The sequence below is a fragment of the Choristoneura fumiferana genome, chromosome 23, assembly GCF_025370935.1.
Source record: "Choristoneura fumiferana chromosome 23, NRCan_CFum_1, whole genome shotgun sequence".
In the NCBI taxonomy this organism is placed as follows: domain Eukaryota; kingdom Metazoa; phylum Arthropoda; class Insecta; order Lepidoptera; family Tortricidae; genus Choristoneura; species Choristoneura fumiferana.
In genome coordinates, this window is record NC_133494.1 from 12,860,713 (window position 1) to 12,888,335 (window position 27,623).

General features: G+C 38.6%; 2 protein-coding genes across 2 annotated transcripts in view; one reads left to right on the top strand and one right to left on the bottom strand.

Moving 5' to 3' along the window:
• Positions 1-7,451: 7,451 nt before the first annotated feature.
• The window catches only part of LOC141441014 (uncharacterized), a 122,384-nt gene continuing 102,212 nt past the window's right edge, over positions 7,452-27,623 (top strand). The window contains exon 1 of the mRNA XM_074105630.1: positions 7,452-7,605. The gene's annotated coding sequence lies outside the window, so the exon portion shown is untranslated. The remainder of the gene's footprint in view (positions 7,606-27,623) is intronic.
• LOC141440782 (uncharacterized) lies at positions 8,995-10,828 on the bottom strand. The gene is made up of 2 exons (XM_074105329.1): positions 10,662-10,828; positions 8,995-10,495 (listed from the first exon to the last, which is right to left on the bottom strand). Exons 1-2 carry the CDS (start codon positions 10,740-10,742, stop codon positions 10,133-10,135), a joined length of 444 nt encoding a protein of 147 aa, XP_073961430.1. The 5' UTR covers positions 10,743-10,828; the 3' UTR covers positions 8,995-10,132.

The window sequence follows — 27,623 nt, forward strand, 5'->3', positions numbered from 1 at the left end:
CAGTGATAAACCGCCTTCAATTTTCATTTTCGCATGAACACAGCTTTTCTAGAGATCAGAGGAGAAAAAAATGGCAGTGTCATCCCATAAAACTCATAACGACATAGCAGCTGTGACGGAAGGTAAGTCAACATCAATGTAACGCATAGCTTGCCGTGAAATCTGTCGCGAAATCTAAAAGCCGACGCGGATCACTGAATGCAGAACGAGCCTAAATCAAAGGACATGTGTTTGTAATGCTGACACCCGTTCAGCGCGTCGAATTGGCGAAGAAAGCCCGTACAAATCCTTAAGAAATAACCGAAAAACCGAAATTTTTCTGCGATTCGACACACCGCCGCGATTTCACGGCACCCTATTACCGTATCCTGCTAGAGATTCGTATAAAACTACCTTTATTACAGAGGTGTCGCACACTTTTGTAAGCGCGGCATGATCGAGACGGAACGAATCGCGCTTAGAATTGAGACCGATTTATCATTCTTATAAACGTTGGCCCGAACTTTAAATGATACCCAATAAATGGACATCCCCTGCGTCCATGAAATGTCACGTTTCAGAACGGTTTTTTGACACGTACTGACATTGTTTCCATATGACACACGGGAACCAAGAAGCTATGTATATAGGTAAACTCATAGAGGTACCAAAGGTAATACGTGGAATCATCCGTTATTTTGAGAAAATAACAGTGATTGTTACATCGGTAACAAAACGTATCTACCTACCAAGTGTACCAAGGTAGTTTTTAGAGTTCCGTAGCCAAAGTGGATGCTTCGAGTAGATTCGATGCTTTGGATGCTTTGAGTAGAGAGAAGTGAAGAGTCACTCATCGGCTACACCGACAAGAGTGTAACTCTTAAATAAGAAAGAAGCCAAAATGGCAAAAATGAAACGCTTATTACAATTTTGAACATGAAACTACCGTGAGACTCACTCATATTAAATATAATGTCCCGGATAACTCACGTCTTAAATCGAGTTTAGCTCGACATGTGCGCGTGTTGCAGCAGCCGCTGAGTCGCGTGGCTCCGGAGACGAAGGGCTACGGATTAGCCCGAAACATGTAGAGCTAAACTCGATTTAAGACGTGAGTTATCCGGGTCATTATATTTATATGCTTATTACAATTTATCTTAAAGTACGCAGTAAGTAGGTATATAGGTCTATACCTATACAGATTAGTTCAACTCAGTTGTGCGCTTGTAAATATACAATTTTCACGTGACGCGGCAGTCGTCGTCCGAGCAAGACGTGTTCTTATCGCTTTACCCACACTAGGGCGCGCGCACAACTGAGTTTGAACTTATCTGTACCTACTGATGTAATTGTTTCATAAAGTTAAGTACTAAAGTTATAAGACGGAATGAGATGGGATGATATCCCGTTCCGGAAAGCTAATTGAAATAAATTTTAAGCACCTGACAATCATAATATATATGCTTGATTGATTTTGCACACTTTTCCATCAACGTAGCGCTAAATGCAGAATGTCCTATTGTCCCCGGAATTGGATAGGACGCAAAGAGGTGATAATGGTTATGTAGCGTCCAGATAAGACTATACCCCGCTAGCCGCAGTCGGTTCCACGTGTTGGCAATACTGTAAACATCTGCACACCGGCGCGTGGAACTGCGCGGCGTATTCGAGTTCATTTGAATTGCCCAGAAGGCCAGTCGAGAAGCGGAGCGACATTCCTTCCGGCGACGCGGTCCTGAACAGAACTATCCATTGCGCGAAACTCATTTCCTTCTTTTCCCTAGTTTAATATTCCATTGTAAATACTTTCCTTTTTGATAATCTTTATTATACGTTCGTGTGCCTCTAAATCTCTTTTCATTAATTCATCGAAGCCTCAGGAGGCGCACCTACACTGGTGACCCCGCATTGGACAAGAAACGCAAAATTCAAGCAAAATTCAAGTAAGAATATAAAACCTACATAATATTGAAATGTCAAAGGGAAACAGCGCAAGTGACAGCGATGGCGCCGTTTTCAAAGTCGGTGTGTACGAGCACCGCCGTTTTGGCCGCAAGAGCCTGCGCTTTGGTTTTCGCAGATGGAAGCGCAATTTTCTTTGTCGGGAATAACCGCTGATTCTACAAAATTCAATTATGTAATTAGTCAGTTGGAACATCAATACGCGGTAGAAGTCAAGGATATCATAAATTCTCCGCCGGCCGAAAACCGGTATGTCAAATTGAAAACCGAGCTTATTTCAAGATTGTCATTGTCGCAGGAAAAGAAATCGCTGCAATTATTACAAGGTGAGCAAATGGGCGATAGGAAACCATCGCAATTTTTACGCCAGCTGCGCATTTTGGCTGGAACTTCAGTGACGGATGATTTTTTGCGCACCGTATGGTCAAGCCGGTTACCGAAAAATTTACAGGTCGTAATCGCATCGCAGCCAAATTCAACGCTAGATGAACTCGCGGATTTAGCTGACAAAGTGCACGATCTTGTACCACAAGAACCGCAAATATTTTCCGTAAAAAATGACAGTGACAGCAAAAATTTTTCAAATTCAGATTTCGTGGCAATGGCAAAGCAAATGGCAGAACTAACATCGGAAATTGCTTCGCTCAAAGCGCAGTTCAGTAGTAGACAACCGCACTCAAGATCGCGCTCGCGTTTTAATTCCCGCAACAAAACTCCAGTCGGACGTCAAGCGCGGTCACGGTCTGCGTCGAAACCAAGAGACCCGTCCATCTGCTGGTACCATTACAGGTTTGGAGACAACTCTACTCGCTGTACCAGGCCTTGCAGTTACCCTGGGTCGGAAAACTTCAACGGCAGCCGGAAGTAGCGGCTAACGACTGCCATACCAAACCGGGCCGCCTCTTCGTAATGGACCGTTCCTCGAAAGTTCTCTTCCTAGTAGACACCGGGTCGGATTTGTGTGTATACCCGCGCACGTCACTCAGTGGCAACCGACCTAAGAGCAGCTACGAGTTAACAGCGGCGAACGGCTCAGTTATATCTACCTACGGTTCGGTGCAACTGAAACTTGACTTGGGTTTGCGGCGAGCATTTAATTGGAGATTCGTTGTGGCAGACGTTGCTAAACCCATCATTGGTGTTGATTTTTGTCCTTCTTTAATATTATGATTGATTGCAGAAAACAACGCATTATAGATGGCCACACTACTCTTTCCGCTGCAGTACCAACCCAAGGTACATCCGAAGACATCTCGTCAGTGAAGGTGATGTCAGGGGAATCCAAGTACCACGAGATCCTACGTCAGTATCCCGACATCACCCGACCTTCAGGTACACCAAAGGTACCCAAGCATAATACAGTGCATCATATACGCACACTCCCTGGCCCGCCGATTGCAAGTAAGCCCCGACGCCTTCCTCCGGATCGCCTGAAGATCGCACAAAAGGAGTTCGAGGATATGCTGCAGAACGGTACAGCTTGTCAGTCTGAGAGTCCATGGTCTTCTCCGCTTCATCTAGTACCAAGAAAGATGACGGCTGGCGACCATGCGGCGATTACCGTGCCCTTAATGCGCGTACGATTCCAGACAAGTACCCGATCCGACATATTCAAGACTTTACGCAGCAACTCGCCGGGAGTACAATATTTTCCAAGGTTGATCTTGTCAAAGCTACAACCAGATCCCAGTTTATCCGGATGACATCAAGAAGACAGCCATTATCACACCTTTTGGCCTGTTTCAGTTTCCATACATGACGTTTGGTCTCCGGAACGCAGCTCAAACGTTTCAACGTTTCATGGACGAAGCGCTGCGAGGTCTGGATTTCTGCTATGGATACTTGGACGATATTCTGATCTTCTCTCGAAACGCAGAAGAGCATCACCAACATCTCCATCAACTATTTCGTCGACTGTCAGAGTATGGTATCCTCATCAACACTGCAAAATGTGAGTTTGGTGTAACGAACATCACCTTTCTTGGCCATGAAGTGTCCGCAGAGGGGATCCGTCCGCTACAGTCTAAGGTACAAGCAATCCAAGACTACCCTGTACCCAAGAATGTCAAGGAACTCAGACGATTCCTGGGCATGTTCAACTTCTACAGAAGGTTCGTACCAGGTGCATCAGCTTTGCAAGCGCCTTGAACGTCGTACTGTCCGGTCCGAAGAAGAAGCCAACGCAAGAGATCGAGATGACAGAAGACATGAGCATGCATTCGAGTCATGTAAGCAAGCTCTCTCTCAAGCACTCTTCTCGCTCATCCGCTGACAGACGTCGAGCTCGCTATCCACACTGACGCCTCAGACGTTTCCATCGGCGCAGTCTTACAGCAGCGCGCAGCACCGAAGCCTGGGAACCACTAGCATTCTTTTCAAGACCACTGAATCCTGCTCAAAAGAAGTATAGTCCGTATGACAGAGAACTGCTGGCTATATACGACGCTATCAGACATTTTCGTCACATGGTCGAGGCCAGACCCTTCATCATCTATACGGATCATAAACCTTTGACGTTTGCATTCACCACCGCTAGAGACAAATGCTCACCGAGACAGTTCCGATACTTAGACTTCATCTCACAGTTTAGTACGGACATACGGTACGTAGCGGGAAAAGATAACGTTGTTGCAGACGCACTCTCAAGAGTAGAAGAATAAATGGGTCAATCAACTACGAAAGCCTTGCACGCGCTCAAGTAAAGATCCTGAACTGCAAGCGCTTCTTCAAGTTGACTCATCATCATCATCATCGTCTTCATTGAATCTCAAGAAATCAAATCTTTTGAAAATAATTTCGAAATTTATTGCGACATCTCCACCGGTAATTCAAGACCTTACCTTACTCAAGCCTTTCGTCGTGCAGCTTTCAACTCATTGCACGGTTTGAGCCATCCAGGTGCAAACGCAACTGTCAAATTGGTGACGCAACGATTCGTCTGGCCCGACATACGCAGAGATGTCGCCGTTGGGCGAGAGAATGCACAGATTGCCAGATAAACAAATTTCACGTCATACGTCATCACCCATATCATCATTTCATACCCCATCACTTCGTTTTCACATGTCCACATGGACATAGTAGGGCCATTACCATTTTCTTGTGGTTACAGATACTGCTTGACGGTCATTGATCGCTTCACCCGTTGGCCTGAGCCTACCCCTTGGCTGACATCACAGCGGAGACCTGCGCGCGAGCCTTCATCGCGGGCTGGTCGCCCGCTTCGGCTGCCCTGTCAAAATCACCACAGACAGGGCAGGCAGTTTGAGTCCGAGCTGTTCCACACCTTGTCATCCATCCTCGGGGCAGAGCACCGGCCTACCACATCCTATCACCGGCCTGCAACGGGATCATTGAGAGACTCCACCGCCAGCTCAAGTCCTCAATCATGTGCCACTCCAATACGCACTGGGCTGAAGCCTTACCCTTGGTGCTGATGGCATCCGCAGCGCTTGGAAGGACGACTTACAAGCTTCAGCAGCAGAGCTCGTCTACGGGGAACCTCTACGCCTACCTGGCGAATTCTTTACGCCTACGAAGGGCACTACGGTCGACTACACGGACTTCGCAGCCAGATTCGTGACCACATTGGAAAACTCAACCCAGTCCCGGCCAGTCATCACTCGAAGAAACCTTTTTACATCCCGAAAGAGTTGAGCACGGCCGAGTACGTTTTTCTTCGACAAGGGCACGCGAAGAGATCGCTAGATCCCCGTACTAGAGCAAGTACAAGGTCCTCATCGACGTGACAAGACGTTTCGAACATTTTAAATGGAAAGCCGAACACCGTGACCATCGATCGAATGAAGCCCCGGATGACTCAGCGACTTATAATGAGGACACATCGAACATCCACAAGCATCAACAATACCAGAGCCTGAACCGAGAACCGTTACGAATGACGCGAAACATGTAGACTAAATCGATAAGATTTATCCGGGTCACTATATTTATAGCTTATTACAATGTATCGGTATATAGGTGTAGCGTAGATAAGACATTACCCCGCAGCCGCTAGTCTGTGTGCGCGTGTTGGCAATATGTAAATATCTTCACACGGCGCGGCAGTCGTCGTCCGAGCAAGACGTGTTCTTATCGCTTTACCCACACAGGGCCGCGCGCACAACTGAGTTGAACTATCTGTACCTACTGATGTAATTGTTTCATAAAGTTAAGTACTTAAAGTTATAAGACGGAATGAGATGGGATAAATATCCCGTTCCGGAAAGCTAATGAAATAAATTTTAAGCAACCTGACAATCATAATATATATGTTGATTGATTTTGCACACTTTTCCATCAACGTAGCGCTAAATGCAGAGTCCTATTGTCCCCGGATTGGACAGGACGAAAAGAAGGTGATAATGGTTATATTGATTTTGATGGAAATATACGATGTGCTGTTTTTGATTTCCGTTATTTTTCTCCTAGACGAGACACTAGTGGCAACAATTAAGATAGTTAAAAGGATCATAATTGTTGCGCCTTTTTAAATCCGTAACTAAAATTTGATTCATATATATTTAGCAACAGAAGGTTAAAAAGTGAGTCTTATATACATACTTCTCTAATATGCCACGTCATTATCACTTGTTCATTTTATTTGGCAATGACTGTTAATTTACATCAATTACCAGGTAACTAGTTTCTATCAATGAACTTTTTTCGAAGTTAACAGAAATCAAGAAAAACGCGGTGTATATGTATAGACAGGTTTTCTTAAAATTCTTACGGGACATTTCAGTAAGTAAGGATTAGTCTAACTGCCCTGTAAAGGTTTTACATCAAAATTGTTGATTCAAAGTGTACCTTTTATTTTACTCATCTTTATACTTACGAAGAACGTGACTGAAAAATAGACCACGCACAGCTTAAGTCTTAAACCACCAGTGATAGCGACTTGAAACTTAGCAAAAATATTCCTTGAAGATCGTAGAGGTGTACTAAAATTGTTGTTCTAAATTCTTGGGAGATAGAGTGCTGGGATTTTTTTTCTACAAGAACGAAATCGCGAGTTATTCTTTGTAATCTACTTAATCATTCATTTCATACGACACCTTTTATTAGCCTGGATAACCACTAACCAGCTCCAGTACTCATACATACATGAATCAAAACAACCGGTCTTTTGATAATGGTGCAATGCAGGATAATAATTCAGATCATGTTTAGAAAACAAGCTAGGTGGACGACGATGATGAATAATTTATAAACAGCACCTAAGAAGTATCTAAGTGCTTAAAATATTCCTCCTTTTGAATAAAAAAAATACTAACCTATAACAAAATGTTTATTTTGTCTATTGTACAGCAAAGGTATAATAATGCTTGTTCCGTATTTCTATAGATTTACCGTCTAGCTAGCACAAGATGGTCATTTGTTTCTAACTAATTTTAATTCAGCTGAATCGATAGCAAGTTTGAATGTAGATACGAACCAAACGCCTTTTAAAAAAGGAACAACGAAACGCAGCATCTCTAAGACAGTGCTGCCAACATCAATTTTTTTTCTCTTCGAAAACCGTCTTAACGCCGTGTGCGTGCAGCGTCACCGCTCCGCTCAAAAATCCAATTCCAAAATTTCTAAAAAACCTAGCACAAACAAGAAATCAGTGTACTCAAATCCTGATATAACGCCCCCAGGAGCAGCGTTCCTGAAACTTCGGTGAGTGTCTGCATTTCTCTTTTGCTATCGAAGGAAATTTCCCAACAATGCTCTTAACAGATAACTAAAATTTAATCACCGACCAGATTTTTCCACAGCAGTTATTTTATGATTATGTTTATCTTTTATTTGCACTTTCTTCTTAATCCAGCATCACGCTGAAGGGATTTGTTACTTCTATTTTCCGCTTAAAACTGAAAATGCTGTATCAAATAGATTCAAAGAAATAATTAACGAAAGTGCAACAATGCTATACTAAATAAATAAAAATATACTTTATCAAGTATCAAGTATTTTACGTTTTAACGTATCAAGTTAGAACAATTAATATTAAATGGCCAGATAAATGCAATACAAGATACAGTCTATCAAATAAACCTGCCCAAGGGCATACGTGCCCAAAACGCTTACCATTGATAAAAAGGCGATCATTCAGTAAAAAGTCGAAGTTGTTTTTGTGTACTAGTGACAGAGCTTGTCTTAAACTAAAATGATGCCCTCACCCAACTAAATCAGTTCATTATGACTAGTTAGACAGAAAAATTTATAAAACCATCTGAGTTTAACGCGGATTTAGTTCCCCCTTAGACTTAGAGTCTCAGACGGTTATTGTATAGATTTGCTGTCTAACTAGTCATAATGAATGAACTGAATATTGTTGAGCGAGGGACGCCTCATTTTAACTTAGGCAAGCTCTTCCTATACATATTATGTATATTTTATCATATTTGAAACTAGTGACTCATCCCGGCTACGCACGGGTATAATTTAAAGGTCTGGACTAAATACTTAAGCAAAATCTGCCGCGTGATATAACAAGAGTTAGCGGATCCGAGTAAACAGACAGACAAGCGAATTTGTTTTATATTATCGTTTTGATACATATTTTTTTTTTGTGAGTATACCTCGTCAATAAATAATACTACTTTATAATTATAGTTCATCTCACCGCAAACCTGTCAAATATATAAATTTTTGTGTAGTTTTCCACATCAGCGACAATTTAAGAGGGCAGATATACTCGTTTTTTAATAGCTGATATTATCGCCACTGTTCACGGCCAACAATTAATTATTTTGTAATTATTCGGTTGGAAACGAGTATCGATTATATAAGTCTAGTGTTGATTACTACAAGAAACTCTGGTTTTGCTCCGAGTTTACCGTGGTGTGTGTAGTTTGATGAGCTTCATCAATGTGTTGTGTGTGATGGTATAGTTTTTTATAATCCAACATTTTAAGTATGTGATAGCTAAATTTTAATAAACGGAACTCAGTGTTGCAACGCATTGGAGGTTCAGTTCAGTGCAAATTTAAATTCCAATTCGTTTACTTGAGTTCAGTTTGTCTTTAAAGTTGTAAGGATTTTAGGATTGTTCATTGAAAAATGTTTTATTTCATTATTATGTTTATTAAGACTGAGAGATCAAACGAAAGTCTTGAGTTCCTTAAAAAAAATCCACGTGGATTTGTTTACTGCGTTCTCGGGCAGTAAGCAAACATGGTGGTAAATATAAGAGGACGAACGTAAAACTAAACATAATTAAGTATTATATGATGTGTGTGCCATAGTCAAATCTTATGAACTAACAATACAGGTGTATGAAAATTGTATTCGTTTTAATACAAATTTCACACACGTTACAAGCTACTTAAATTTTTCTTAATTAAATGAAGATTATATAAAAACGAGTATTATAACATGCTTAAAAACTAATTTTTAGATTATACAATTCCAAAAGAAAGTATTTTTTTTAAATGATTGACACATTCGGCCTATTTTAGTTAATGTAAAATACTTACGAATACACACATGAACAAGTCGAACAGTAGTTATTAACTAAACTTATAAACTATTAAAGCTTTGATCACTGACATGTAAGTATTTATACCAAGAAATAATTGAAAACCTAACTAAACACTGGATTTGATACCAACAATGAGAATTCGCTGTTTTAAATTCCCACATTGCAAAATTTATAAACTTAGTCTATTACCTTCAAATAACTATCCTTATCTAATTAAAGCTTTTCAAATTCTGTATCACAGACACTATAAAATCTCTTTTATGCTAATGGAAGACGTTGGACATAGTTAAAGACACAAAAGCTACTTCTAAATAAGACCAAGAATTCGAGAGAGAGCCTGAAACTGGTGCGGTTATAATTACAGTGCAGTTGGACGTTAAAGCTGTCTACCAAAACTTGAATGGACAATTTCTACTGTTACATTACATCGAGCACTAATTTACTTCGAGTGATGATACATCGCGTTCGCTCAAAGTAATTATGACTCGGAAGCTCAACGACAAAAATAATAAAGTAAACTCAGGAGCCGAAAGCATTGTATCACCAACTCACTTTACTAAGTCTAATGGAAGACATGGATATTTGCCCATAATCAGCGAGCCACTAAATCTACTTGATGGAAGACAAGATTTTGTTTTCACTGCATTTTTACCAAAAATTTAAACTCAGAAGAGGAACATTTGAAATGGAAGATAGATTGAGCGAGAATGAACTAATAAATCAAATCAGGTTACATACGACACAGTTGTGTTTGGAGGCCGCGTAGCAGATTTCTCGAACTTCGTTGGCCATGTTGTCACTGATTTCTGGATCTTCAGAAATGAGCTCGAAACGATTTGTGTTGATGATGTTCTGGTTTGCAGCGTTGTCGTTGTCTTCCACTGGAATCGGTTTCACTGGGTCCAATGGATAAAAGAATTCGGAGAAAGGTACTATGATAGGTTCCGGGTATGCAGTCTTTTGCGATGGCAGATCAGCGCGCGGCGAGTTGTTGGAGATCAGCTCCCCAAGCTTCGACCAGCACTTGTTAAGATTCACACGCGTGGAACTTGCCACTTTACGAGGCAGCCTTGGTTTTGAGTTCTGAAATAGAAAGAAAAGAAAAATAAGTATCTACCAAAACACCAAATTTAAAAAGTTAATACTTTGGAAAACGATGAAAACTATTGAAAGGACCGAAAAATATTTAAGGGGAGAATCTGCAAAAGTTATCAAATTGATAGAATAATTAACTAAACTTGTAACATACCTGTCGGTTCAGAAGCTTTGCCCAAGGCGACCTTGGCGGCGACACCTCCTGCGGTGAAGTCTCACCCTTAGCTAAACACATCTTAACTAACGTAACTACGAACTTATTACGAACTACCACTAAGAGCGCGACGTGCGCGCACGAAACGCCAGAAGGGAATGAGTGAAGCAGGAAGGGCGGCGGGCTTTATATAGTGGGGCGAGAAGCGTGCGCTGGCGCGCGTGCTTCGGGAGCGATAACTGGGAACAACGGAACATCATAACTTGCAATACTGCGGTACTTGAAAATGAATCTACTGCTTCAGGCTCAGCAAACGTAGTGAGATTGGTTGGGAAGTAAAGTTAAGGCTTAATGATTTTGCGTGGTGGCGGGGCGCGCGCTCAGCACGCGAGCGGTAGCGCGCGTTCAGACTGGTTTTTACGTAGAACTTCTACGAAGAAAGGCTTTGACGTGCCGCGACTTAGAATAGTTACTCGTATAGAATAGATTGTGCTCGTAAAGATTTATTGATGACTTTCGAGATGACTCTCTGATGAGTATGTTTTTGTTTTTGTTGTGGTTTTTAACTTTTTCGTTGGGCGGATCGGATTACATGTGGAACTGGGAGATCGTGAATATCAAATTTTAAAGACTTGGAAAGCGATTATAAATGTTTTGCTGCATCACGATTATACACTTTTATATCATCGCTTTAATTCCACCCAACTTCAAAACTTTAATAACGTCCATTTTTTATTTTATAATGATAAAAAATCTCATTTATATAGGTACAGCAAAGTTTGACCACAGGTGTCTTTTTAACCGCGCATTTCTAGTTTCATTCTTGAACCGGAGCACGTCACTTCGTGGGCGATTTTCCAGCAATATAAACAGCGCTATCGTAAGAACTAGGCACTATGAATCACTGGCAGCTGGCTAGCATTGGATAGATAAGTTCCTTTGCAGATTTATCATAGCACGTCGGTGTCGCTTCCTGCGATTAAATCGCCTCCCTAGAGCTCGCAAATCACGTACTGTGCCCTGATAAATCATTTCCTCCGGTCACTGTAAGGATACGAGACGGGTATTGCTGGATAGATAATCATCGCTAGATAGAATATAAGGCCGCACATCTAAGCTAATAAATAAGGGAATATGTGAAAAGGATGAGTGTGTCAGGTAACAATTTGTAGGAATAGTAAGCTAGATGTCCAAGTGCTGGTCCTTGAGGGACTACTCCGAAGTTCAAAAATCGAAATTCGTATCTTACCGTCCCGCTGACGCTAATATTATTTTATCGAACGTGAGAGGGACGGTACGATACGAACTTCGATTTTCGAATTTCGTAGTAGCCCTTCTGTGCCAATTCCAATAGCTATAGAAGTGAGAAGGGTGTCGTGTATGTATCGAGCATGTCAAACACTGATACATTTCCCTGAAATGACATAAATTAAGAGAATTTTTGTTAACTTGCAAGTTTCTATGCAACTTTTTTTTCAAACTTGGCTAATCGAATTAAATTCATTTCTAATGATCGAAATGACTTGATTGGAGTTTGGTACAAATGTTTAAATAGGATGTCAATGCAAGCACCATCAGTAGAAATGCTTACATATAATAATAAAAACTTATATAGGTATTGGACAATCAGTAGAAAAATAAAAACTTATATATCGGAAAAGTTTGGCAGACGATATTAGACGATATTCTACTTTTATAATTTTTTTAACGGTTCTATCCTTCCTTTTTCTATTTCAGGTTTTTAAGCAGTTTAAAATTTCAGACATATAAAAACAACTTTATTTATACTGAATATCACACAAGTGGTGAAATACCAATTTTAAACATTTCGTGGTATCTGTTGAGACTTTTCTCAAGCGAACTAAAACAGTAAGGTGCCTATTAATTATCATATCTTGTTATCAAATTCTAAACTCGCATAAACAATGGCACGGATACGAAAATGTCTGGTAATCATGCACATTAATCGTCTCGATGCTATCTAAACCGCTTGTTTTCTTGCCTTTCCACATTCTCACCGACTGATGATTCCCGTTGAGAGAGATAAACTACAACAAACGTAAATGGATACGATGAAACAGAAAGAACTATGTTTGGTAATTACCATTCGTATTTGGTTGTCGATTTGGTAAATTTTAAGTGGTGAATATTATTTAGTGTCAGTTAACAAGAAACTGTTAATGTTTCTTATAAGACGTCGTTTATAGATTTAATCGGAAATTGTTAACTAGCATAAATATTAATGCCACATGGATACCTATTCATATTTCATACAATCATAATTACCACTAACGAAATAGACGGATGACCTGGTTTCACGGTGAATGCAGGCCGCTGCCACTTCCAACCGAATCAACTGGAGGTCTATGGGGGAGGCCTATGTCCAACAGTGGACTCCCTGCGGCTGATAAATATGATGATTGGGTTACGTACATACCTACAATGTTTGTACAATGTTCTTGTTGTGTTGGCTGTTACTGAAAAATTTGTACTTAACATCAGGATAGGGGTAAATCACGGTCAGTTTTATGTTAAAAAAATTGTAAAAGGTAGGTTTTAGGTAAAAAAATGTAAACGCCACTGCTGGCATAGGCCTCCCCCATAGACTTCCAGTCGCTTCGGTTGGCAGCGGCCTGCATCCGCCGTGAATAACCAGACCAGACCAGTTTAACCAGATACGTAGCCAAGCGAATTAGCTCGTTGAAGTGGCAATGGGCAGGCCATATAGCACGGGAACAGATGGCCGTTGGGGCCGAAAAGTTCTCGAGACCGCGGATCGGCAAGCGCAGCGTAGGACGTCCACCAATGAGATGGACGGATGACAGGTATAAATAAATCATTTTATTTCATTATTGAGAGTAGGCGCTACAAACTTTGCTGATTGCAAATTTGCTCATGATGAAACTTGCCCGCAAAATAACTGTTTTTCGTTGAAGTCAGAGATAACCGTTAATGGGCTTAGATTAAAGCAAATATTTTACAATCGATATAAAACCTTATTCCAACGGATGCAATAACATTTTTATGGTTAAAGCTTGATATTGACAGGCAACACTCGTGGCATTTCAGAACGATCGGCTCCGCATTGGAATACTTAATTATAACTTGTGATGGCTGTGACTAGAAAGAATAAAAATAAAAAGTGATATTTCCTATTTAGAATTTGAGTATGAAAGGATACTTATCTTGAGCCCTTTTAAATACTTAGTAGTACATATTATAATTATAAATGTAGGTATAGATGAAAAACTTACGTAAATGGCCTGTTGTATGCAATAGTAACGTGTCCGTGTACTTAGGTAAGTTGACGTTCCATATTCGAAAAATGACTTAAGTCTCATATCAATTCTGTAAACTATATGTATAATATTACATACAACAGGCCGTTTGCTTAAGTTTTTCATCTCCTAACATTATCATTCGTCATACTTACTGCAAATAACTATGAATGAACATGCAAGAATTTTTAAAATTACGCCACATTGAAGTTTTTCAAAATGGTATCTTTAGTTTATTTCTGTAGCCTGCTTAAAAGCTTTAGATAGAGCTGATAAAAATTTCATCCATATGCAAATTGTATTCTTCGGACGTTTGTTGAGAACAATTCATTTAGCATATTAATTGCGTCAGCAAAAAGTAATATAAGCGTCGCACATCGTGTTCGCTTTACCCTAAAAACGATCCCCAAAAGATACCTATTTAACCAAATATCCTGTTATCGTACCGATTCGTTTAATGTGTATTTTTAAAGTTCTCTGGACAATTAAATTTGTGCGAGAGTAAAGAACTCCGTGGGAAAGAATTGAGCTCAAAAATATTCAATTTGGATGGCATTTTTGTTACCGGCTTTAATTTGATTGTAAAAAAATTCTTATAAGATAATTTCGAAGGTTCTTGTTAGACTTCTCCCAAGGAACGCGCTTTCGAAATAAGTGTAAAGAATTGGGGATGCTTCTGTTGATTACAGTTGAAACTCTTTACACGCGAAAACTATAGTTAGTTTAAATATTTGTAAGTAATTTAAGAGTCGATTGTACAACAAGTGCATAAAGTGCGTCATTTCACCCGTGGCTTTTAATTTTCATAGTTTAGTCAAAGATAAAATGGGTTTTATAAACAAATTATTCAATAGAGATCTATTTTCACTTCGATTGCCAAGACAACAATACTTCTTTAATAAATCATTAGAATTGTCTAATTTTTGTTAATTCATTTCAATAATATGTGGATGTTGACGCCTGATTGCCTTGGTCTTACTTTATGCACTAGACTAGAACATTAAAAACATTTTACGAGTACATATTTCGCATAAATATAATATCATCCAGCTAAATACGAAGCTTACGAACATGAGGAGTGAAAATAAATATATGTAAATGGGCCAATCAACTTTTTTACCGACACTAATCTTTCCGCGACATTTTTCAAACAATTGCAGAATTTTGTAAGTAAACATATTTTTTCTGTAATTTAATACATGGTGTACATGAATACATGCCATCCTACGTAAGTTTAAGCTATTAAACCGTGAAATATCTTGTTGGAAGTACGATTTTTTGGTAACGCCAGAGACAATTTTGGTAACGCAGGAGACGCCCAAAGTGTCGGTAAAATAGTTGATTGGCCCAAATACCTACTAGATTACCAGAAAAGATTTCAAAATTTCCGAACAGTTAGAAGCAACTCTGGCAATATCATAACCAGGATTCCTTTTAATGGACCAGTTTTTTAATGAGATTCGTGGTCGTGTGCATTAAATACACACATCAACGAATGAATAATATGATATCATCATCACCTGATTTATCGGCTGATTAACATTCAGCTCATCAGTACAAAACCGACATCGAAAGCCGTCGTAATTCAACCCCCACAGACACCAAGAATTTTTCACAACATAATACTTACATTGAAACAAAAAAAAGCGTAGACCACAAACCGACCACGTGCAGTGCTTTTGAAAAAAGGAAAATATAAAATCTCCACTTTTTTGCCCCGTCCCCGAAGTGGGTAGGGTTACAACAAATGGGACTTTGTATTTCGAACGTATCAAACTACTCCTTTGAAGTTCGGTGTAGTGTGTGTGTGTTGCGAGTGTGTGCGCGGAGTGTGCAGTACACACGCCTAACACACTCCCCGTATTGTTGACTTTGGTCGACAGGCTTTTTCGTTTTCCATTATAACAGTTTATAGAGCTATTGTGTTGTCGGAGTCTGAAGATGCCCCTTCCATTTTTCTTTTATTGTTAGTAACTATTAGAAAAAACGGGAGATTCAATTTTAATAAAATATGTCTAAGAACCAGAATCGATCCCCCTGTTTAAGAGCTACGGTGCAACAGACAGACACACAAACAGACACACAGCGGACACGTAGCGGTCAAACTTAAAAAACAAAACTAGGTATGCGGGGGTTAAAGACAAAACTAGGTATGCAAGATTCACTTGTCAAGTATCAAAACCCCGTACCGCGAAACCCACTCCCCTATAGTGATGCCCCGTCGCAATGGGACAACAATACACAATATTAGGGTAGTCAATAAAACAATCACGCGTCGTTGCTACTTGCGCGTACGCATGCCACGTGCGGCATTCCGATGCGGGCAGACAATATTGACATGCGCTGTTCAATTTGGGGGAGTAATTTTATGGGTGTCGTGTGTAGAGGTATTTGAGCTAGTGAGGGTAGTGGGAGTAATATATACTCGTAATTATGTATGATTTAAATATTATATTTTCTATGTATATTAGTCTGTAAGGTATTTATTGTATAGGCCAAGATGCCTGAAATAAATGGTTTTATGATTACTTTATTATTATTATAATAATACAAGCATCTCAGTGGAAGTAATTTGTATACAAAAGGAATACAAAAAATTACAGCTTAAGTTAAGGTTTTGCATACCTACGTATTAAAAAAAAAGTTTAACCTGTTTATTTCAACAATTTCAAAAATCTTCCACTTAGATTCCAATCATAATTATTAAAGATTTTAACGAATCTAATTATCCTTACTTATGACTAATTTTATAAATCTTAATTGCTGCCCATTCCTATTAATCAGAAATGCTGTTTATCAACTGTGTATATTTTGCAATAAAGATAAACAGATACCTATATGGACAAGGATTTTTTAAACAGAAACTCCCCAATAGGTACGTAACCTACCAAGTACTTATAAGGTACAATTTTTTTTCAGGTGTCTACATATCCAGCAATCTTGTAAGATATTAATACTTAGAAAGAAAAAAAGAAAGAGAGATTTATTTTGGCTCCATAAGTACCACCACCTTACAATAATAAAATAGATAAGACTAAAACTAGCACTAAAACTAAGTTACTTGAAAGCAAATTAATGCTTCAGGATAATGAACTAAGTACAACCTTTTTATTGTAAGTATTCCGCGTACATTTCATTTATACTTATTGTGTAAAACGTATCAAAAAATATAGTTCCAATAGGCAGTTTCTTTGGCATAATTAATTGGTCTAGGTATAGATTACAAAAATCTAGATACTTGGATATTATACCTAGTGCCATCCACGAACACGCGTGATTTTGTCAAAATTAGACATTAATGACATTGTATTAAGAACCACGGCTCGCGTCATCGTGAATGACTCTACCTATACTTATACACGAAGCAGTAAACTATATTTGTACCTATATCAAAATGAAGTTATTGCGCAATATATCTATGTAGTTGTCAATAAATCGCAAAGATTGCAGCATTCATCCATTCATTTCCTATAACATTGTAAACAACAAACGAGTGTGATTTGTATACGTTCTTAACAGGAAGACCTAATGTATATTGATTAGTTTGTACCAACAGTATGCATAAATAAGCAGCGAAGATATTAATATTTTACAATAAGTTATACGGTTACGTGTACAGATATAAGATACCTCAATTTGTGCATGTTTGTGATTTGAATCAACATAATTTTATAACTTTTATTCATAAAATAATCAAAAACCTTAGATGCTTTTCGAGAATACTGCAATTGAATGGTGAATTCCGATCGATTAAAAAAAAACAATTGCTTAATACTCCTAGAGATTTAATCGCCGTCGACGCTTAAAATATCTATTGAATTAAAATTTCCAGGATGCGGGTAATGAATTCGAGATGGATATTCTAATTGCAGAAACAGCTTAAGTACGAAAAACAAACACTAAATAAGTGCTCGGCAACGTTCCAAATAAATGTTTAAATCATGAACAAATTTAAGAAAACTTGTGGTGTTTTAAACGAAAGGAGCTAAGTGAGGTGCTGTTCTACTACTAGGAAAGCAAAGCAAACTGTGACGTGATAATCGTTACTAACATGTACATGGGTTAGATAAATAAATCAAACACACGCCATGTTGTGTATAAGTAAAACCTTAAGTAAAACCCAGCATTGCTAGCTAAAGACATGTGCTGAAATTCTGACAGTTGGCTCTGTGCTCGACTTGCGGGCTACCGTCATACCGTGTCCTTAGATAAAGTAGTCAGGAGCAATAAAATTGATTAATACGGACGTTACAATCAATCATCCCAGCCTATATACGTCCCACTGCTGGGCACAGGCCTCCTCTCAGAATGAGAGGGCTTGGGCCGTAGTTCCCACACGGGCCCAGTGTGGATTAGGAACTTCAACACACACCATTGAATTGCTTCGCAGATTTGTACAGATTTCCTCACGATGATTTCCTTCACAATAAAACTCGTGGTAAATTTCAAATGCAATTTCGCGCATGAATTTCGAAAACTCAGAGGTGCGAGCCGGGGTTTGAACCCACGATCCTCTGCTTGAGAGGCCATAAGGTCAAACAACTCGGCCACCACGGCTTACGGAACAGTAAAATAAAAAGTGCATAATTCATCCACCAGGAGTATTACATTTAAATCCCTAAGCGACTGGATGCATAATCTAGAGCAAAATCTGGACCATTTCATTTTCAACGATTTCCAACAATTTTCCAAATTTATGTAAAAATAAGCGACGCGTTAAACCAAGTGCACAAATTTGGAGATTCACCGGAAACATCTAAGACGCGCTTTCAGTGATGTCCGTTTCAGCGCACGCACACGCGCATCGCGTGGCAGGCGTGTGTCAGTGTGCGCTGTTAGGGGCGCGCAGGTGTGCCATGAATGGCGTCGTGGGAACCCGGCCCAACCCCCAGTTCCCATGAGCACGCCACCTGCCGTAGTACGCATAATTCGCGTAAATGAACGGTAGTGGCCACGTGAGGTTTTTTAGACGCGGAAGACCGGAGGGCAATTAATGAAGGGATTTTTTTGGATAATCGGCTTGGTCGGGGTTAAGCAGGTAGGCTGGTTGAAGAAGTTAGTTGTTAAAAGTTTGTTCATACTTTATTCAGATAATTTATCATCTAATTTACGCTGTGTTCTACAAAAAAATCTTACACTTTCTTTTCCATCCGACTTCCTAGGTCTAACATTAAGAATTACTAATCCATACTAATATTATAAATGCGAAAGTGTGTTTGTATGTTTGTGTGTTTGTCCGTCTTTCACGCAGTAACGGAGCGACGGATCGACGTGATTTTTGGCATAGAGATAGTTTATATGGGCCTGAGAGTGACATAAGCGGGAACAGAGCGCGATAACCGAATACCACGCGGGCGGAGCCGCGGGTAAAAGCTAGTAATATAAATAAAAAAAGAATAATAGGTATTTATGATAGTTAACTTTATTGAACTTGCAAGTTTTGAAACTTTTGTTACTTGGTATAGCCACTAACATCAATATCTGACACAGTTAAGCGTGCATAAATATCAATTTCTAGGGCCGGTAGGACTTGTCAGATATTTTTGCAATGCTGGTGACTATACCTACTCGTATACTAAACATAATAAAAAGGACAGGTCAAATTCATAAAAACATAATTACAAAAGGGTAATTATAGGCACCCTCGTTCAAGTTACCTTGACAAAGCCGTTAAGTTAAATCATCAATGATCTAGACGGTTCGATAACACGGCGACCTTTCGCCATGCGACCTGTGCACGCGCACTTGTCGGTTCCGTGCCAGTGCGCTATGGCGGTTACGTTGACGATATGATTGCTGTGGTAATAGATGTAAGTACGAACATTGTTTTATAATTATAACGACTTTATATGGACTATTTACTATCGCGGATTTTAATCGAAACAAAGCGCTCTAAAAATATAGAATTAAAACAAGGGTTGTTCTAAAAGGCTGAAATCGGGTATGTAAAAATAGTAAAAGTAGGGTGAACATGAAATTACCAGAGACTCACTCGCGTTGCTCCTAAGAAGAAGGGCTACGGATTAGCCCGAAACATGAGGTATCCGGTAAAATATCATTTAATAAAACTAGGATGATTCTTAGACATGTATGCTGACTGAGGATTGCACATAAACAAGAAAAAAATTGCAGCTTTCACCCTCCAACCTCTTCTAATGTACGGGCTAAGTATTGTACCCAAACAACAAAATAGATCTAAACTCGGCACCTTACAAAAGAAACGAGGTATTTAATGGTCACAATACCACAATATCTTTCCGGAAGGAAGAGTCAACCTGTTCACTACCTGTTCCGTCCCCTGGTTCCGCTTTAGTGCGCTATGTCAGTTGAACATACGTTATGTTAATCATAACGAACAGCATAATCATAGTAAAAGAGAACAAGTAGGTTCACTACGAACAAAAGTACATCGCGCGGTTTAAATGTGTGCGCGCCGGTTGGCGCCGGTACGCACGCACCCACCGCACGCACACACTGATAATTTAAGGAGGATTAAGTTTTCTTTAGTCAATGCTACGCTGCCGTCGCTGCCGTACGTTTCGATTTTAGCTCGCTCCTCTAGCACGATCACCTTTTACGTTCGCGTACTCGTACTTACGTATTTTTTGTATTAGGTATAGTTGTAAATTTGTAGTTTATAAGTGTAGTGTAATAGTTTCATGCAAATGCACATAAAAAAGATACCTATAAAGAGAGATGAGATAGAACTTATAAACAATATAAATACATATAGTATTATGAGTACGAAACATGAGTAGTATGTACACAGTCGCCATCACTACTTCGGCGAATTTATAAATAATATTTTAAAATTTAGTATAATAATAATAATATAGAGCGGCAAATAATCTTGTTTCTCTAGACACAGATGTTAGATAACTTTAAGTTAACTTTCATACTAAAATTATTTGCCGGTAGGTAATTAATTAATCTAAAATAGACAACGACAACCCTAAGCGTCCGCGCCGGAGTAGGCAGTTAAGTCTCATAAAGCAGTGAGGAGTGTGCATACTTGTTCTATTTTACTATGGCATAATGGTGGCAAAAACAAGTGCGCGACACGCGTACGGTATGCTACCGTTGAGCTTTTTAGTGACACGCAATTAATGAAAGGTTAGGTCAGTTTTTTTAAAGGTTATAAAAACAATTGAAGGGCGTCATTCGCCAAGTAAATACTTATAGAGGCGAAAAAGTGCAATATTATGCATGACCTTAGACTGTCAAGCTTTGTTGACAATTGCACAGTTCACAAATTTTCAAACATTCATTTTTGCAAAAGACCCAGTCAGCCATAACAGTAGAATATTTGTCATGTCAAAATGTTTTTTTTTAGTCGGTCGTTTTGTATGGCTAAGTACTGTATAACATTTGCCCGACTTTTGATCTCATCCCGATTACCCGAAATTAAGACATTTGTATAACTTGGTGGGTAGTCAATCTTTAGTTTTAATTACATATTCCAAATTCCACTGAATTAGTAGTAGGTACTTAAATAAAATGAAGTACAGTTACATAAGTAAAAATGTAGTACATTAATTTTTATTTCTATGCTCTTATAAGGACTCTGTATACATTAGGAGTAAAGCTCCCAATGTCCGGATTGCTACCACCATCTTGCTCGCTAATCCTGCCGTGAAGCAGCAGTGCTTGCACTGTTGTGTTTCGGCGTGGAGAGTAAGACAGTCGGTGAAATTACTGGCACTTGAGGTATGTATCCCATCTTGGACCTCTAGGTTGGCAACGCATCTGCAATACGCTTGCTGTCGCAGATGTTTATGGGCGGTGGTGATCTCTTACCATCAGGAGACCCACTTGCTCGTTTTCCATCCAGTCGAATGAAAAAAGCTCCTTATAAATCTCTAGAGATTAAAGTATTTATTTTTAAACCTCTGGAAACCCTAAACAGTCAGTCACGTGTTTGTGTACGTGTTTGAGAGGATTATCGCTATTTTCATTGATTGTGTATCTATATACAATTTTTATGGCGTGAAAATAACCTCAAAATAGCAACAGTGTAAGAATATTATTTATTAAAAACGGTTTAATTTCGTAAAACACCATTAATGATTACGAAAATGAACACATTTAATACAACGCGGAAAGGTGGTTTTTAGTTTGTAGCTTAGGTGTATAGGTTTTAGTTTAGGTAAAGGTATATTGATTTATAAATAAATATAATTTAACATTAACTAATTTACATATTTAATTATATTAAGGATGAATTCATTCTATTACTTATGCATAGTCCAATTAGTTTTATATTAGTTTTCATGTTTGAATCTGTTGGCTAAATGGGCAAGCATTTAATTAAATCGTCACTTTACAAAAAAAAACGCAGAACAAAATTTTCTACTTTTTGAATTTCACGCAGATGTACTCGTATAGAGCGTACGTTGTAAAAAAGTAACATTGTAATTTTGTATAGAACGCCGTTTTTTTCCTCGCATTCAAAGTGAAAATTAGTGTTTAACGCGAGACCAAACAACCATACTTGTAATGACACTCGAACTATAGCCTTCTTCTTCTATTAACATCTCTTGTTATTATGGCTTGTTTTAGTCCCTTGTTGAACAATCTACTTCATATATCAGTTTGATAATCGTTAACCAAAAATAGAGTTGTTCTTATATACTTTGACAGAGACTTAACGTAGTTACAGTGAGATAAGTCTAGTGAAGAAAAAAGTTACTACCCTATTGAACCTAATAATATTAAATCGTAAATCATAATAACTCACATGGCTGACTTTAAAACACTGAAATGAAACAGTTCAGTTTATTGATATGGACCTCCGCAAAGTAACGCTTGATTCAATGAGTGACTTTAATACGACATTATGTCCTTTACTGAGAAAACGTTCGACATTGCCATGATCAGTCTCTCTGACTGAATATGTAACTTTTTCGCGAAATAACAACAATCAGCTACCGAACCATGTAATCACTGTAAAATTAAAGAGTCAAAAAAAACTTCTCGCCTTCAGCAATGCTGTAACAGCATAAATGTCGTTTTCAAGAAATTTAAGACGACAATGTATAATTTTACCAATCAATTAACCTGTCGTGCTTGAGGCATGACATTTTCACGTCACTTGCCAACTGAATTAACATAAAACGCATAATAAAAAAAATACAATATGCTCTTTTTGCCGTGGCACTTTAAGACCTCTTTTAAAAAGGTTGAATTTGTTGCTTACGTTAAAATTATTTCAGGTGATGAATAGTAATTATGGTAAGTCAAGATATACTCGTAGTGAGTGCGCCTGCGGCGTTACAGTTTGTATGTTGTTTCGAATTTCAAACTGTGATCATGTAGGTAGGTAGTTTACATTAATTTTTATACCAATGCTACTCCAATGAAATAGTTTAAACGGGTCCATATCGGCTCGCATAATTATTGGAAGTCCGAATATAATGTTTGTCAGAACGATCGTTTGTCATAACTCTTTTTTCTCTGAATCCAATAATTGTTCAGAATAGTTATGCCCGATTCAGGCACAACGGCTGCGTTCAGCGTAACGCGTAGGGCCGTGTTGCACGACACGACACGTTGACCGTCTAAAATGGTCTCGCCGGAAGACCAGCGCTGGCTCCATCAAAGGAGTCCGCATTTTATGCTGAGGCGGGACCATTTCGGGCACAAGAAAATAAGTATTTTTATTTATTTTTTGTATTTGTATTCTCATTTTATTTTATTTCACTTTATTATTATTATATATTTTTTTTTGCTGTATCAATTATTTATATTTGTGTGTCCCGAATACATTTTTTCGTTTTTTTTTTTCATTATAAAGCAAACCTAAACCAACTTATAGTTTCAGGATGACTTAAAAATTTCAGAAACCTGTAAGGTTTCAGTGGGAAAAAAATATGACAAATGATTCGGACAAAAAATACGGTATGACTGGAGGATGCGAACTTTGGCGCTCCCAGTTTAAACGTCTTAGATACAATATAAAAACTTACCCTTTGCTTTTTTATTGTTAATAATATGGATCGCTGATAGAAATCAAGTACGTAATATCTGCTTGAAGTCCCATTACATACAGAATTGAACTGGCTTGCGTCCACGGCTTCGACCTATACCTACACAATAAGCTAGTTTCCTATTCCGTGAAATTTCAAAACCGTTTTATAGCCTTGTTTCCCTACAAAACCAGCACTGGAAGGGTTCAAATGTTTCCTACTTCAAAGAGATTTCGGTAACGTAATTGTTCACTTTACTTTCAATTTAGGTTCGGAAAATCAGGTTCGACGACGAGCGAAGCCAGGATAAGTGTTGTTTAAAATATCGCCCTAATTAATTTAGCCTTTAGGAAATAGTTTGGCCCCTACTACTGGTTATAAGATGATTACGACGGGGAACAATGGCGTTTTAGTGAACTTTTAATAGTTAGTAGAAAGTAGAACTTGCTTGCCAAATTTCAAGTCTCTAGCTATAGAGATTTTGGCTGTATGATGTCAGTCAGTCATGTTACCCTTTCATGTTATCAATTACCATTTAATAAAACCAGTATTTGTATCGAGTTTACTCAGTATTTCGTGCATAATGTTGTGAAAAAATAATGACTCTACCCAATTTTGAGTCATGATCCGAACAATCACTTTTATTTTCCAAACAAACCATTCACAGACGCCTTACATCCCGCGTCTATTTATATAACGTTATTATGTCTATTAGAATAATTTCTCACAACAAAACTGAATCGGATCCTGTACTTTTCTCAGTTGAAGTGTAGAATAATAACACGGCTGAGCCGTCATAATAACCTCCTGGAGACAAAATGTCCTAGTATATGAACTAAATTACATGAAAATTATATTTAATTTTGACAAAAATTACCACTTGCAGACACCTAGACTTCTGCCGAGGCGTTGCAGGTTAAAAATATATTATTATGAAGTATGTAGTTTTAAAATACAATTCCTGAAGATAATTTTGTACAAATTGGTCGTTTGTTGTCTTATTGGTGCTGTGTAATTGGGCTGATCAATTGAACAATGTTTGGTACTTGGATAAAGCTCCTTAACGGCAAGCCACGGTTGAATTGAAATAGTGCCTTTAATAAATAGCATTGTTGCTTGCTATTGTTACCCGCTGCAATTGCATTAAATTGCTAGTATGGTCTGGTAAATGACTTTCTGTTAAACTACTTGCGGCGCATCCTTCTGACAATGATGATCTTGTATTGCATTGTATTGTATTGTAAAAGTTTTGTTTTTGACTGATTTTGTATCTAACTGATCATGCACTAGATTTCATTTTAATCGAAACATTATATAATTTTTACCTACTATAATACTTATAACGTTTTAAAATTTCATAGTCCGCGTCTAGCAACCAACCCATAGTGCTATTTCGTAAATTGATCCCATAACCACCACAGTCTCAACTTTCCAACCTCAAAATGCACACTACTTAATAACTTGTTGAAGGTAAGCAATTGCTGTGAAATCAAAAACAACACAAAAATAAGTCTTTACGATACATGTAGTAAACACCTTTATTATTGCTCTGTATCTCTACGTAAATCATAACTGATTTCAGTGATTATTTTCCTGCAGGAGAGCAGTTTTTTTTCTTGTAACACATGAATTCTTAATGTAAACCAGGCAAGGTTAGTATCTTCGTAATGGGCTACAAATTACTTGCGCTATCAAACCCCGCCGAGAGTAAAAAGGTCAAGCATCCATCTTAACACACTCCATTTAACTGTACCAATTAAGGGTGACTCAATAAATTTAAAACTAAAAATAAACCGAAGCGTCGCAAAAAAGCCTGTCCTCTGATAACCGAGCCGTACCAAAAAGTGAGCAGTATCATTAAACACACAAAATATGTTTTCCATTTAAACAGGCGCTCCGAGGCGGTTATAATTTTGTATACGCTGAGTGTTTACTCAGTAAGAAGTGCCTCGGATCGGTAAACACCTGCCGCGTTTTCCCACGACAGCGTTCGGGCGTCTTCGGGCGCAGTCGGGGGCGCTCGGCTGCGTGTGCGCGGCTTGCATACAGATTACTCGGGTATTAATAACGCGCGCGCACTCTCGGCCGTCACGCGACAAAGACGTCAAACGACCCCTTTTTGTATAGAGTTAGTATGGCACAAGACGCTTGGGGCAAGCGAGTAAACTTACCTTTATATTGGTTTCGATGAAAAAAGGGTCTGTAATTCGACATACTACAGAAGTATTTCTTTTTTTCAATTACGCATTTCTACAATAAGAATGTACAGAGGTATGGTATGTAGAAGTGTATACATACTTACAGTACGAAAAAAATACCCACGCATCTGATTTTTTTCCTGAAACTGAGTTATTATATAGAAAGTACATATCTTAAAATTGTTCCGGTATGAGTATTTGTTTTCCGCCAAGTGTTGTCAAGCCGACTTGAAAGGCACGAGATATTGCATGTAAAAACTGGAATCGAGAAACTAAGTCTATCTGGAAATGTGTTACTAAAGTTACAAACGTGAAAAATTATTACAAAAGATGGGTAGAGTTCAAGAAGTCGGACAGCATCGGTATTTAAAATTAGTATGTCGCTGGCCTGCCCGTTGACACTTCAACTACTTAACATATTTTTCGAGCTTTACTTAACTTTAATATTTCAGCAAATTTCATATTTTGGATTCTTTGGTGCAAAGAAACTCCGAGTATAGCTCTCACCCTAGCTTGTTGAGTGACTCTGAGCCTCTCCAAGAGGTCGACAGTAACACTTTCAAAGCCATATTCATCACTGGCTACTTACACAGGTTGAAGACTTTGGTCTTAAGGCACTGCGGATTTTTGGATAAGAAGACACCACAAAGTTTCGCGAACGCTGCTCATATGAGTTGGATTCTTCGGGCGACTTCTTTGTCGAAGTTGAACCTGCCTAACTAAACAATCTTTCAAAGGTAAACATAGTGACAATACCTACATCTAAATCATGCGTAAAACATAGAAAACAAAGCGTAAACGGCATATTTAAAAACCAGCTTATTATAACCGCGATTATTATTCGACTACTTTGTTATAACTGACATCGCGCATTTATAAAAAGGTTACAGTTACTTTAAAAAGAACACAAACATTATGTTTACGCTCGGATAGCGTATAAAATGGCTTATAAATAAAGGACAATTGACAGGCGCTCGGTCCTGTTACGACAGGTTTGCCAGCCAATTACTAGGCCAAATAAAGAAAATAATATGAAACGCACGGCACCGTTACTAGTCCTGCTGGCCAGACAATATTGTGACAAATCATTCGGGCTACAAAGTCCGTGAGCCAGGCGGCGCGCACACGAAGGTCGAGACTATATATTTTCTTGCTATTTAGGGTTAACCTTGGCTTATCGGTGGGTAATACTTAGTAATTCGGTGATACAGCATTATAATCTTACGTTAAGCTCACAATGGTGAAATCCAAGCTATTATACCCTGTCAACCCGATTACAAACAGCAAAACGGACATCTGCCATCGATTTTATAGATTGCATTTCCTCATAGTGAGATCTGTGTAAGATGAGATCTTAGGTATCACCGAATAACCAAGTATCTGCTTAGTTAAACATGATGTTGATTAAATGTGCGTGTTAATATGTATGATATATGTATGTGTAGATGTATTTTTGTTGCGTTTTAATATTTTGATCAACTGTTGATGCACCACCTGCTGTAAACTAGTCCTTCCTTCTTT

Excerpts from the sequence above, each read along its gene's own strand:
- LOC141440782 (XM_074105329.1), bottom strand. The coding sequence starts at position 10,742 with ATGTGTTTAGCTAAGGGTGAGACTTCACCGCAGGAGGTGTCGCCGCCA. Across the intron at positions 10,496-10,661 it reads CAAAGCTTCTGAACCGACAG|AACTCAAAACCAAGGCTGCC; the intron begins GTATGTTACAAG and ends TTTCTATTTCAG.